Here is a 15,435-nt window from a genome sequence, read left to right on the forward strand (position 1 = left end):
TCCCCGTGAAAAACTGCTTTACCCACAACTGTGCTCTGCCATGAAGTGGTGCAGGAAAAAAAGCCTTGAGCAGTGCCAGCCACCAGAAACTTCTCAGGAACTCAACACTTGTAGGCCCTGTGGCTGCTTACTAGCTGGCCTGGGAGGGGATAGCCCAAGGGCAAACTCCCCAGCTGCAGACAATTCCTGGCTGAGTAGACTGTCTGAGAACACCTCAGGCTCTGAGGCCAGGTGCACTTTGGCATTCAGATCAAAGACTGTTTGAGGCCAAGACAGGAGCTAAGTGGGATGCCTTGCCATAGAAACCTCACTCTCATTGTAAACTCCTGGGGACTGCCCTGCACAATAGTGCTACTCTAGTGGCCTGGAACTTTCTCTTAATCTGCCCTGGGGTAGGCAAGAGTGCATACTTACAGGGTACTTCAGTTCCTTTCCCGGGCCACTTCCCTCAAAGGCTCAAAACAGACAGAATTTAGGAAATCCCCAGAGCCCCACCATCAGCCTAGGGCGACTAAGCACTTTCTTGAAGCAAATTGTCAAGGAGAAACCCTGCAGCTACCTTTGCAGCTGGCTTTTTCCCACAAGCACCACCTCCTGGCCAGAGGTCAACGGTAAAGCCTACCTCATCAGATATAATACCTCAGTTTTTGGAAAGGCCTAATCCCAAACCCCAGCTAACACCACTTTCCAAGCCACCCCAGCCACTCAGAATGCCTTATGCCAGTGCAGGTACCCAGCACAGGACTACTACGGATGGCAATTGAGTAACTCACCACACCAAGGCTATATATAACCAAGAGAACCCTACAGTGCCTTATGTCAGCCCCCTGCCAATCTCAGAAAGAAGAAATAGTCTACCTAAATGAGAAGGAACCAGAAAAGTAATTCTGACAATATGAGAAAGCAGAGTTCTCTTCAACACCCCCAAAGGACCACACCAACTCTTCAGCAATGAACCCTAACCAAAATGAAACTGTTGAAATTTCAGACATAGAATCCAAAAGGTTGATTTTAAAATTGATCATTGAACTTTAGGAGAAAACTGACATTAAGTTTTTTTTAAAACTTTAAAAATTTTTTTAAAAAACTATTCAGGACATGAATGAAAAAAATCTCCAAAGAGATAGACAACTTAAGAAAAAAAAAAGCTGAAATTCTGGAAATGAAAGAATCATCTAGAGAAAATACAAATTGCAGAAAATTTTAACAGTAGACTAGAACAAGCAGAAGAATTTTAGAATTTGAAAACAAGGTTTTGAAAACCTCAGTTTCTCAACCAACTCATCTTCGACAAGGCCTCCACCACCTACCACTGGGGAGAGGACAACCTATTCAGTAAATGGTGCTGGGAAAACTGGCTGACCACATGCAGAAGATTGAAACAGGACCCCTATCTATCCCCATGCACAAAGGTTAACTCCAAATGGATCAGAGACCTAAATGTAAAACCTCAAACCATAAGAACCTTAGAAAATGAAGGAAATACCCTCATGGAAATCGGAACTGGCACCCAATTCCTGAACAAAACCTGAAACCCACAGGTCATAAGAGAGAAGATAGACAAGTGGGACCTTATTAAACTGACAAGCTTCTGCAAGGCCAAAGAAACCATCAAGAGAGCAGGGAGACACCTACAGACTGGGAAAAAGTCTTTGCCAACTCTAGGTCTGACAAAGGCTTAACATCCTGGATCTACAAGGAACTAAAACATGCTGAAAAGAAAAAAACAAACAACCCCATTATAAAATGGGCAAAAGATATGAACAGACACTTCACAAAAGAAGACATTCGAGCAGCCAACAAACACATGAAGAAATGTTCAACCTCACTAATCATCAGGGAGATGCAAATCAAAACCACACTGAGATACCACCTAACTCCAGTCAGAATGGCAATTATCAACAACTCAAAAAATAACAGCTGCTGGAGAGGGTGTGGTGAAAAGGGAACACTTCTACACTGTTGGTGGGAGTGTAAACTAGTGCAACCTCTGTGGAAAGCAGTGTGGCGATTCCTAAAAGCTCTAAAAATTGACCTTCCATATGACCCTGCAATCCCCCTACTGGGAATATACCCTGAGAACACAAATCACTCTATAAAAAAGATACCTGCCACGTATGTTTATTGCAGCATTGTTCACAATAGCAAGAACCTGGAAACAACCATGCTGCCCATCAAAAGAGGACTGGATTAAAAAAATGTGGTACATATACATGATGGAATACTACGCAGCCATAAAAAAGAACAAAATCATGAATTTCGCAGCAACCTGGATGGAACTAGAGTCTATAATACTGAGTGACCTCTCACAGAAACAAAGATCTGAGTATCACATGTTCTCACTCATATAATGGACCTTGAACATCCAATGTAATACTATAAGAAAATGACTGACGGTACTGGGAAACTATGGGGGGGGGGATGGGATTAACAGTAGCAAATATCTGTCTGGGGATGGGGAAACACCTCTTATCAACAGGGTGCCTGAATGAAATGTAATTGTACACCTAACCCTTAACTGTACCCCACAAAACCATAATAAAAAATATTGATGAAAAAAAAAAAGAAAACAAGGCTTTGGAATTAACCCAATCAGACAACAATAAAGGAAAAAGAATCAAGACAATGGAACAAAGTCTCCAAGAAATATGGGATTATGTAAAATGTCTATACCGAAGAATCATAGGTGTTCTTGAGAAAGAAGAAAAAGCAACAGGTTTGGAAAACCTATTCGAGGGAATAATGGAGGAAAAGCTCCCTGGCCTTGCCAGAGAGCTAAACATCTAGATGCAAGAAGCCCAAAGAACCCCAGATAATTCATTACAAACAGGTCATCCACAAGGCATGTCATCATCCAGCAGTAAGACAAAAGCATAGAAAATTTACAAACCTAACAGCAGACTTCTCAGAAGAAACCCTACAAGCCAGAAGTGATTGGGGCCTCACCTTCAATTTCCTCAAACAGAAAACGGTCAGCCAAAAATTTTGTGTACTGCAAAACTAAGTTTCATAAATCAAGGAAAAATGAAGTCCTTCACAGATAAGCAAACACTGAGGGAATTTGTCATCACTAGATCGGCTCTATAAGAAATACTCAAAAGAGTCCCAACTACTGAAACCAAAGGTCGACTACATCAGTAGAAAAATGCTGAAAATCATAAAGTTTACAGACTTTATAGAACACCAACACAATAGAGAAAATAAATAAGCCAAGTAACCAGATAACAACTAGGATGATAAATGGAATAGCATATTACACATTATTGTTAACTCAATGTAAACAGTTTCGATGTCTCACTAAAAAGATATAGACTGGCAGAATGTATTAAATAACACAACCCAAATATCTGCTGCTTCAAGAGACCTACTTAACTCACAGAAACTCCTATAGTATGTTTTATGCAAATGAAACCCAATAATGAGCAAGAATAGTCATTCCCATATCGGATAAAATAGACTTTAAATTAACAACAGTAAAAAAAGACAAAGATGTTTATTATGTACTCATAAAGGGATCCAGCCAATGGGAAAACATTACAATTTTAAATATATATGCGCCTAACACCAGAAGCCCCAGCTTTATAAAGCAAATTCTGTTAAACCTAAAAAAAGAGACAGAAAGAAAATAATAATGAGAGACTTCAACATTCCACTGACAGCAGTAGACAGATCATCAAGGCAGCAAACCTTGGAAACACTGGAGTTAAACAGGGCTCCAGAGAAAATGGAACTAACAGACATCTGCAGAACATTCCATCCCAAAACTGCAGAATATACATTTTTCCCATCAGTGCATGGAACATTCTCTAAGATAGATCATATGATAGGCCACAAATTAATCTCAATAAATTGAAAGAAATCGAAATAATAACAAGCACCTTCTCAGACCACAGTGGAATAAAACTAGAAATTAACTCCAAAAAAAACCTCATAAAACCAAACAGAAACATGGAAGTTAAACAATTTGCTCCTGAATGATCCTCAGGTCAATAATGAAATCAAGATGGAGATTTTAAAATTCCTTAAAATGGGGCCATTGCCTGGCTAGACTCTGGTGTGGCCATGTGCTCTTTGAGCTATGGCTGTCACCATGCATCCTGGCTTTGGCCCTCTCCCCCACCTTGAAGAGGTGAATCTTTTCTCTCTCTCTCTCTCTCTCTCTCTCTCTCTCTCTCATTTACTTTTAAATAAACTATATTTTCTAATATAAAAAAAATTCCTTGAAGTTAGTGACAACAATGAAACAAATTTTCGAAACCTCTGGGACACAGCCAAAACTATACTCAGAGGAAAATTTATAGTGCTTAAGGCCTACATTAATAAGACTAAAAGACTGCATATCAACAACCTAACATCATACCTCGAAGAACTAGAAAAACACGAGCAAACCGAACCCAAAGCTAGCAGAAGAAAAGAAATAATGAATATCAGAGAACTAAATGAAACTGAAATAAGAAAAGATACACCAGCGCAACCGTGTCCGAGCCGAGAGGAGCCCCGGACCGTCGCCCCCCTCCGCCGCTTCCCGTCTCCGGCCGCCTGTGTCTTCGGACCTGTTCCAGCACCCAAGTAAAACATGGTGGATTACTATGAAGTTCTAGGCGTGCGGAGACATGCCTCACCCGAGGATATTAAAAAGGCATACCGGAAACTGGCATTGAAGTGGCATCCAGACAAAAATCCTGAAAATAAAGAAGAAGCAGAGAGAAAATTCAAACAAGTAGCTGAGGCATACGAGGTGTTATCAGATGCCAAAAAACGGGACATCTATGACAAATATGGCAAAGAAGGATTAAATGGTGGAGGAGTTGGAAGTCATTTTGACAGTCCGTTTGAATTTGGCTTCACATTCCGTAACCCAGAAGATGTCTTCAGGGAATTTTTTGGTGGAGCGGACCCATTTTCTTTTGACTTCTTCGAAGACCCATTTGAGGACTTCTTTGGGAATCGAAGAGGTCCCCGAGGAAGCAGAAGTCGAGGAACAGGTTCATTTTTCTCTGCCTTCAGTGGATTTCCATCTTTTGGAAGTGGATTTCCTTCTTTTGACACAGGCTTCACATCATTTGGGTCGCTGGGTCATGGGGGCCTCACTTCATTTTCTTCCACTTCATTTGGTGGTAGTGGGATGGGCAACTTCAAATCTGTTTCAACTTCTACTAAAATAGTTAACGGCAGAAAAATCACCACAAAGAGGATTGTCGAGAATGGTCAAGAAAGAGTAGAAGTTGAAGAAAATGGCCAAAGTCCTTAACGATAAATGGTAAGGAGCAGCTGCTACGCTTGGATAACAAGTAATTCAACACACGCATTTAACAGAAATGTTAAACTATAACAAGCACCATTTGAGGATTAACAGGAACATTTTTTTTGAAGATTTCAAATGAACTCAACTTTCAGTATAATTGTACCTAATCTAAAGTATTTATAAACAGCTCATCGGAGCCCCTATTTGTCATAGACTTTTGAGTTTGTCGTTGGGACCACATAATAGGACCATTTTTTTTTGTCTTCAAAATTGTTGTAAATCTCTGTATGCACTTTGCTTTTTTATTAAAGGTACTCCAAGGTGAGCCTTGATTCTTTAGTGGTAGGACAAGATTGTACACTAACACCAGCATGGATCTGCTTTCCATTGTGTCTGAAATGTGAGCCAAGTAGTGTCAGCCTGCTGTGAAGTTAACATTGCCAGGACGAATCTTCTACAGAAATAATTTCAATTTTTTTTTTCAGTATTTACTAGTGAAAGATATTAAGGAATTAATGGTAATACATTTCTGGTTTAATATAAATCTTATAAGGATGTTTTCTAGTCGTGCATGAATGCTGGCAACTTAGTATGTTTTGACAATTGTTTAAATATGTAATGTTAAGCTTAGGTTTAAAAAAGTAAAGCTGGTTAACTGGGTCTTTGTCATTTGCTTAAAAAAAAAAAAAGAAAAGAAATGCGAATGTGTTTGGTGCAAAAAAAAAAAGAAAAGATACAAAGGATCAATGAAACAAAAAGTTGGTCTTTTGAAAAGATAAGCAAAATTGATAGACCACTAGCTAGATTAAGAAACAAAGGAGAAGACTAATTTGCTCAATCAGAAATGAAAAAGGAAACATTACAACTGATACAACAAAAATTCAAAAGATCATCCAAGACTATTATGAACACCTCTATGCAAACTAGACAGTTAAGAGGAAATGAATAAATTATTTGCAACATACAATCAGGAAGAAATAGAAACCCTGAAAAGACCAATAGCAAGGAGCAAGATTGAAACAGTAATTAGAAGTCTCCCCAAAACAAAAAAGTCCAGGACCTGATGGACTCATAGCTGACTTCTACCAGTCCTGCAAAGAAGAGTTGGTGCCAATTTTACTGAAGCAATTCCACAATGTTGAAGTGGCTGATATCTTCCCTAACTCATTCTTCAAGGTCAATATCACACTCTGATACCACAGGCAGGAAAAGACACAACAAAAAAAGAAAACCACAGACCAATATCCCTTATGAACATAGATGCAAAAATCCTCAACAAAATAGTAGTGAACTGAATCAAACAGCACATTAAAAGCAAAAAACAAAACAAAAAAACACCATGACAAGTGGGTTTTATCCCAAGGATGCGAGCATGGTTCAACATACGCAAGTGAATGAGCACAATCCACTACATAAATAGAATTAAAAACAAAAATCATATGATCACTTCAATAGATGCAGAAGAAAGCATTTGATAAAATCCAGTATCCCTTCATGATTTAAAAAAAAAAACCTCAACAAAACAGGGATAGAAGAAACATTCCTCAAAATAATAAAAGTCATATATGACAAACCCACAGCCAATGTCATCCTGAACAGAAAAATTGAACACATTCACCCTCAGAACTGGAACAAGGCAAGGATGCCCACTTTCACCACTACTATTCAACATAAAAACTAGCCAGAGCAATCAGGCAAGAAAAAGAAATAAAAGGTATCCAAATTGGAAAAGAAGAAATCAAACTATCTCTGTATGCTGATTATACAATCTTATACCTAAAGAATCCTAAAGACTCCACAAAACTCCGGGACTTGATAAATAAATTTGGTAAGGTTTCAGGACACAAAATCAACACACACAAATCAGTAGTACTGCTATACACAAATAGCTACTAAGCTGAGAATCAAATCAAAAACTCAATTCCATTTACAATAGTAGGCAAAAAGCTAAAATACCTAGAAATATATTTAACCAAGGAGGTAAAGTTCTATATAAGGAGAACTACAAAACTGATGAAAGAAATTGTAGAGGACACAAACAAATGGAGAAACATCCCATGCTCATGGATGGGAAGAGTCTACATTGTTAACATAAGTATATTACTGTTTCACTCAAAAGGCAGACCTTGAACAATTATTATAATACTATAAGAAAGGAATTGGTAGCCGGGCTCAGTGGCTCAGCCTGTAATCCCACACCTTTGGGAGACTGAGGTGAGTGAATTGCCTGAGCTTGTGGATTCGAGACCTGCCTGGGCAACTTGGCGAGACCTCATCTCTACAATAAATCAAAAAATCAGCTGGGCATGGTAGCGCGTGCCTGTAATTCCAGCTACTCAGAAGGCTGAGGTGGAAGGATCACTGGAGCCCAGCAGGTCAAGGTTGCAGTGGCCGGGAGCAGCCACTGCACTCAGGTCTGGGCGACAGAGTGAGACTCCAACTCAAAAACAAAAAAAAAGAAAGAAAGGAATTGGCAGTAGTGGGAAACTGTCAGGGGATGGGGGTGGGATTGGCAGTTGAAGGAAACTGCTAGGGTAGGGAGGGGCATACCTCATCAACAAGGGTACCTGCATAATCAGTGTTCATATACCTAACCCTGAATTGTACCCCACATATTTATAATTTCTAAAAATGAGCATATTACTCAAAGTAATCTACAGATTCAATGCAATCCCTATCAAACTACTAACGTCATTTTTCACAGAACAAGAAAAAAAAAACCCTAAAATTCATATAGAACAAAAAAAGCCAGAATAACCAAAGCAATCCTAAACAAAAAGGACAAAGCTGGAGGCATCACATGACCTGACTTCAAATTATAATACAAAGCTGTAGTAACCAAAATAGCACAGTACTAATACAAGAGCAGACACATGGACCAATGGAACAAAACAGATAATCCAGAAGTAAACCCAGATATCTACAAACTGATCTTTGGACAAAGCCAACAAAAACACTGGAGAAAGGACACCCTATTCAACAAATGGTGCTGGAAAAATTCGAGAGTTTCATGCAGAAAAATGAAAGTTGATCCCTCCCCATATGCAAAAATTAACTCAAGATGGATTCAAGACGTAAATGTCAGACCTGAAACCATAAAAATCCTGGAAGAAAACCTAGGAAAAATCTTTATGGACATCAGCTTAAGCTAAGAATTCATGGCTAAAACCCCAAAAGCAATGCAACAAAAACAAATTTAACAAGTGGAACTTCATTAAACTAAAAAACTTCTGCACAGCAAAAGAAATAACAGAGCAAACAGGCAACCTATAGAATGGGAGAAGATATTTACAAACTATACATCTGACAAAAGACTAATACTCAGAATCTACAAAGAACTCAAATAAAGCAGCAAGAAAAAAGCAAGTATCCCCATTAAAAAGTGAGCAAACGACATTAGCAGAAATCTCTCAAAATAAGATATACAGATGCCCAACAAATGTGGGGGAAAAATGCTCAACATCGCTTATCAGGGAAATGCAAAACAAAGTCACAGTGAGAAACCATCTTACACCAATCAGAATGACTATTATTTTAAAACCAAAGCAATAGCTACTGGCATGGATGTGGGGGGAAAAAACCACTTATACACTGTGGGTGGGAATATAACTTAGTACAATCTTTGTAGAAAGCAGTATAGAGAATTCTCAGCTACAACTACAAATAGAAGGTCTATCATTTGATCCAGCAATCCCACTACTATGTATCTACCCTAAGGAATAGAGGTTGTTATATAAAAAAGGCATCTGCACCCCATGTTCACCATAGCATAATTCACAATTGCAGAGATGTGTAATTAACTAAATGTCCATCAACCAATCAGTGGATAATGAAAATATGATGTGTATATCTGTATCTATATATAATATATAAAATATGCACATATAGGCATACACACTATGGAATACTATTCAGCTATTAAAAAGAATGAAGTAATGTCTCTAGCAGCAACTTGGATGGAATTGGAGAACATTATCCTAAGCGAACTAACTCAGGAACAGAAAACCACATTTTGTGTGTTCTCACTTACAAGTGGGAGCTTAACTAGGACATGCAAAGACATAGAGAACGGAATAAAGGAATAAAGGACAATGGATACTTAGAAGGGGAAGGGGGGAAGTGGTGGAAGGATTTTAAAAAATCACCTGTTGGGTACAATGTGTATGGGGGGTACTAACTATTTGTATCCCCCAAAGCTATTTATTTGTTTGTTTGTTTGTTTGTTTGTTTTGGGTTGGAGTCTCACTCTGCCGCCCAGGTTGGAGTGCAGTGGCATGCTCACGGCAACCACAGCCTCGACCTGCTGGGCTCAAGCAATCCTTCCACTTCGGCCTTCCAAATAACTGGAAGCCTGTGTGCCACCATGCCTGGCTAATTTTTTTTTTTTTTTTTAATTGTAGAGACAAGGTCTCACCATGTTGCCCAGGCTGTTCCTAAACCTGTGAGCTCAAACAGTCCTCTCGCCTCAGCCTCCCAAAGTACTGGCATTACAGGCATGAACCACCGCACCCGACTCCTCAAAACTATGTAAATTAAAAAAATTAAAATCAAAATTTTTAAAAAGTCCTTTGCAGCAATGTGGAGGCAGTTGGATGCCATTATTCTAAGAGAACTAACACAGAAACAGAACACACGGCCATAAAGATGCCTCAACATCCTAAGGCAAGTCCCAGTTCTTCCCGTTCCTCCAAGCATAGGCCCCGGAATCTTACTCCAAGCCCCTTATTTGAATGATCTTAAGTTTTACGGCTCTTGTAATAGATGAATTCCGCTAATTGGATTGAAAAAAAAAAAAACAAAAACACGCAGAAGCTAAGAGCTTCAGGTCAAACTCCTTAAAGATCTTATCATCACAGTGCAAAATGAGGAAGTCCCGGCCGACCTCAGTCTGTGTGTGGGAGGCTGAACACGCTGATTCTGGAAATTTCACCAAGACTGACAAGAGTAGCCAGGCCAGCAATGTTGCATAGTCATAAAAATCTCGTGCCACAATTTTCCCCCTAATCTGCCCCACTTGTACCAGTCCCAGTCCGGCTCTCAGAGGTCCTGCCCATGATGCTTCCGCTACCCCTGACCATCAGCTTGTCCCCTCCGTCCCTCCTTACCAAACCTGCCAATACATATCTGCTCAAAATCTTTCCATCAGACCCTCCAAGGCAGCGTCATCCTCCCAATTCCCACAGCCCTCGAAGCCTCGGTCAGCCCCACCTTCTCTATGAAGATCTCCCCACACGAACACCCCATGAAGATTTCTGCTAAATCTGAACTCTAATATCTGGCATGGAGGCTATGAAATGATGCCTCACTTGCTGCTTTGGGCCAGGCCACGTGGTTGGTGCTGGGAATGGAGTGATCTGCCTGATTCTGCCTTGTTCTCTGCCTTTACTGCCCTTGTGGTCTAACTGGAGACTCCAGTGGAGGTTTTTATGTTTTGGAAATAAAGCCCCCCTGCCCTTTTTTGCTTCCCCATCAGTTCTCAGCCCAGGACCTTTGTGTTGCTTCAATCGCCAGCTTGGTCCTCACTGGCAATTTCCCATGTTCTTGACTTTCCTGACCTTTTTCATAACATAAAACACCTTTTCATTACCTAGTTCCTTCATGGCCCTGTTAGATGACCGGTTCATTTTATTAATTAGTAATTATAATAAATTGCATTTGCTATTCTTTGATAAAATGCTTTAGCTCAAAGAAATCAGTAATATAAGGTCTGAGGCGGGACCCCAATGGGGGTTGCTATATGAAGTTATAGGAGGTATTTTTTTTTTTTTTGATTTGGAGTCTCACGCTGTTGCCCAGACTGGAGTGTAGTGGCCGCTCCCGGCCACTGCAGCCTTGACTTGCTGGGCTCTGGCAATCCTTCTGCCTCAGCCTTCCAAGTAGCTGGAATTATAGGCGCACGCTACCACGCCCAGCTAATTTTTTGATTTATTGTAGAGATGAGGTCTCACCATGTTACCCAGGCGGGTCTCGAACCCGCGGGCTCAGGCAATCCACTCACCTCAGCCTCCCAAGGCGCGGGATTACAGGCTGAGCCACCGAGCCTGGCTGGAGGGTATTTTAATGTCTTCCTAACCATGCCATTGTTGGAAGGTTAAAATAATAACAGCCATAATCTCTCACTCATATTTTTACTCTATAGTATAAAAATGTTTTCATATGTGTGAAGGCAGTGTGATTCTCGTAATCAGAAGGTTGATTCCATGAGAACAAGAATTTTTATGTTTGGCTCTCTGTTGTATTTCTAGAGTCTAGAACAATGCCTGACACATTTGTACTCTGAATATTTGGTAGGTGCACAAATAAATAGATGATCATGCATTTTATGGACAGAATAATTAGAGTTCAGAAAGATAAAGTGATGAGCTCAGAGTCAAATGACCCATGTAGTTTGAACCCAGTAGAAGCCTGGAAAAAGAACACAAAAATGAAATTTGCTAGCGAATACAGTCTGAGGTATATTTTTAAAAAACTGCTAAATCTCAGAAAAAAATCATATTAAAAACAAAAAGCCTTGTTTTGTAGCTGAGTCCTATTTTTGGAATGTACCATGTGCATGTGAAAATAATTTGAATTTTACAGTTAGTTGTTGAGTATAGTGTTCTAGAAATAATAATTAGGATAAGGTGGTTGATACTGTTGCTCAAATCTTCCATCATTACTGCTTTTTTTTGGTCTACTTCTATCATTTGCTCAGAAAAAAATATTAAAATCTGCAACTTTATGGATTTGTCTGTTTTCTCCAGTTCCATTGTATTTTGCATGTTTTGAAGCTTTGCTATTAAGTGCACATAGTTTTAGTATTTTTGAACCCTGACCCTTTTATCATTATAGAATGTCCCCCTTTAACAGTCATATTCCTTATCTTAAAATCTACTTTTTGGAAATTATTATAGTCACACCAACTTGCATGATAGACCTTTTTAACCACTCTTTTAACCAGTGTCCTTATGTTTAAAGTATATCTTTTATAAACAGGATATGATTGTCTTGCTTTTCAGAAATATCCTGATAATCTGTGCCTTTTAATTAGTGTCTAATTGATTAACATTTGTAGTGGGTTGAATAATGTCCCCCCAGAATTCATATTCTTCCAGAATCTCAGAATGTGACTTTATTTGGAAATAGACTTTTGCAGATGCTAATTAGCTAGGAAGAGGTCATCCTGGATTAGCACAGACCCCAAATCCAATCACTGGCATCTTTGTAAGAAGAGAAAAAGACACCCATAGAGAGAGAGAAGAAGACCGTGAAGACAAGTCAGGGATTGGAGTGAGGCAACTACAAGCCAAGGAATACCAAGAGTTGCTGATGATCACTGGATGCTAAAAGAGAGCATGGAACAGATTATGCCAAGCTTCTAGAAGGAACCAATGAGGACTGACACCTTGATTTTGTACTTCTGGTCACCTGAACTGTGAGAAAATAAATTCTATTGTTTTAAGTCACTTAGTTTCTGGTAATTGATTATGTCCATTCTAGGAAACTAATACATTTATTGCAGTAATTGATATGATTAGGTGTGTGTCTATTGGGATGTTTAATTTTGTGTGTCCACTTGACTGGGTTAAGGGATGCCCAGAGAGCTGGTAAAGTATTGTTTTTAGGTGTGTTTGTGAGGGTGTTTTTAGGTGTGTTTGTGAGGGTGTTTCCAGAAGAGGCTAGTATTTAATTCGGTAGACTGAGTGAAGATAATCCTCACCCATGTGGGCCGGTATCACCCAGTCCATTGAGGGTCCGTGTGAATTGAATAGAAAGAAAGAGGAAGAGAGAATTTGCTTCTCTTCATGAGCGGAGACATCCATTTTTTCTTACCTTAGACATCAGAGCTCCTGGTTCTCGAACCTCCAGGGGTCCTCAGACTTTTAAAAGAGGGGGCCAGTTCACCGTCCCTCAGACCGTTGGAGGGGCGGACTATAGTTTAAAAAAAAAAAAAAAAGGAATTTGTTCACAGTTTTTTTTTTTAAACTATAGTCCACCCCTCCAACGGTCTGAGGGACGGTGAACTAGCCCCCTCTTTTAAAAGTTTGAGGACCTCTGCTTCAGACTCTAAGAGGTACACCAACATTCTTACCTCCTCCCCAACCCCTGTGCTCAGGCCTTGGACAGAGAGTTATATAATCGGCCCCCCTGGTCCTCTGGCCTTCAAACTCAGACTGAATTACACCATTGGATTCCCTGGTTTTCTAACTAGCAGATGATGCATCATAGGACTTCTTGGCCTCCATAATTATGTGAATTCTCATAATATTATATTCTCATAATATATCTCTTCTTATATATCTATATATCCCATTGATTCTTTTTCTCTGGAGAACTCTGATTAATACATCTAACATCTTGCATTCTGTTTCTGTATTTCCCGTTTGTTCTTTCTTTCATCTTTCTCCTTCCCTGTCTTTTAAAATGTTTAATTAACATAGCAACGTTTTTTTAGCATTTTGTGTTTTTCCTCTGTTGGTTTTTTAATCTGTATTTTTTTGTGTGTGTATATTTAAGTGGTTGCACTAGGGATTACAATGTACTTCTTTGACTTATCACAGTCTACCCAGAATTAATACTATACCACTTCACAAATAACGAATATATGTGGCAGTATTATTTCAGTAACTCTTCTCTTAGCTTTTGTGCCCCCAGTTTCTACAGCTTGCTCTCCCCCAAGCCTCCCATTTTCTCCTCATTCTCTTTTCCCATCTCTCCCAATGCCAGATGATCTTATGGTGAGCCAGGTTTAGTCCCATAGGATAGACTTGAGCATATCTGTTAATGCTGGATTTTCCCATGAAGTCACTGAGAATTCACTTAAGAGTTAATTTGTTCAGAGAGAATGATGGGCTCATAACAGCATCACCAGAAAGTGGATCCATGGATCTGGGAAGAAATGGTCCAGCAGGGAGGAGGGGAGGAGACAAGTGACAGAAAAGAGCATCATGAGTAGGTTAGTGGGGGTGAGCTCTGTGAGCTGAGGCTGGGCCAGCTAGACTTGAGGTCATGGCACCTCCTGAGTCTCTCTCAGAAGGGGCTTGGGGTTCATCCTGATCAAGTTGGAAAAATTAAAAAGAGCCACTAGAGGAAATGAAGTGGGGGTTGGGGGGTGGTGAATGACACAACTGTCATTTTAACAAGATCCCTCTGGCTGAGCTGTGAAGAGCCTGGCTTGCAGGACCGCAAGGATAGAAACAGGGAGGCCCACTGAGAAGCGACTACCGTTATCCAGGAAGAGCTGATGGGAAAGATTGATTTCTCTGAACTTCCCAGAAAGCCTGTTTTAAAACCCCGTTTCTCTGAATCAGTAAGTGTATTTAATAAGGGCGCAGTCTCAGACCACGAGATGAAAGGAGAGAGGCCTGCTTGAACCACAGCTGCAGAGCTGCTGTCAGATGTAATCAATTACATTCACCTGAAGAGCTAGGGAAAGTGGCTGGACAGCAGCAGAGATCAGCCACTTAGAAAGACTTATTCCCTCCTCCTGCTGACCGCTCCGGTTGACTTCAGCATGGATGGGGCCAGATATTATGGATTCTGCTGGTTGCCTTGGTAATAGCTCATTTCAGCTTTTCTAAAGATGAGAAAATCCTCTTCCAAGTTAGAGAAGCAATCCTTGAAGTGTTTGGCTAATACGAAACTGTTACAAAGGCACTGGGAAAGCTTTTAATGTGTGTTCGAAGGAAAACCCTGCCCTTTTAAAGGTTTACTGGCTTCTTTTTGGTCAAAACAGGTAACCTCAGGCATTTCCCTTTCAAGAACTCTCTTCCGGGCTTTGCCTCACAGGCAGAAGCTGGAGGCCTCAGGGGAAGGAGTGATTAAGGCTGTCAACCAGCTCCAAGGATTAGGGGACATCATCTGGCAGAAATAGCTCTACCGTTCCTCACTTTCAAGATCCTTCCCCTGATTGGATGTGGTATCTCTTGCCTGTAATCCCAGCACTCTGGAAGACCAAGTCAAGAGGATTGCTGGAGCCCAGGAGTTTGAGACCAGCCTGAGCAACATCGCGAGACCTCATCTGCACAAAAAAAATTTTTTTTAAATTAGCCAGGCATATTGTGGTGTGCCTGTAGTCTCAGCTACTTGGGAGGCTGTGGCAGAAGGATCGCCAGAGCCCAGGTGGTCGAGGGTATAATGAGCTCGTAATCATGCCACTGCACTCCAGCCTGGATGACAGAGATCCTGACTTAAAAAATCAACCAAACCCC

General features: G+C 40.3%; 1 protein-coding gene across 1 annotated transcript; it reads left to right on the forward strand.

The window, feature by feature from the left end:
* Window positions 1–4,469: 4,469 nt before the first annotated feature.
* LOC103258875 (dnaJ homolog subfamily B member 6) lies at window positions 4,470–5,972 on the forward strand. The gene has a single exon (XM_008056553.2). The coding sequence runs from the start codon at window positions 4,577–4,579 to the stop codon at window positions 5,249–5,251; it is 675 nt and encodes a 224-aa protein (XP_008054744.2). The 5' UTR covers window positions 4,470–4,576; the 3' UTR covers window positions 5,252–5,972.
* Window positions 5,973–15,435: the final 9,463 nt, after the last annotated feature.

The sequence above is a fragment of the Carlito syrichta genome, unplaced genomic scaffold, assembly GCF_000164805.1.
Source record: "Carlito syrichta isolate Samal-C Ts95f unplaced genomic scaffold, Tarsius_syrichta-2.0.1 Scaffold302396, whole genome shotgun sequence".
Lineage (NCBI taxonomy): Eukaryota > Metazoa > Chordata > Mammalia > Primates > Tarsiidae > Carlito > Carlito syrichta.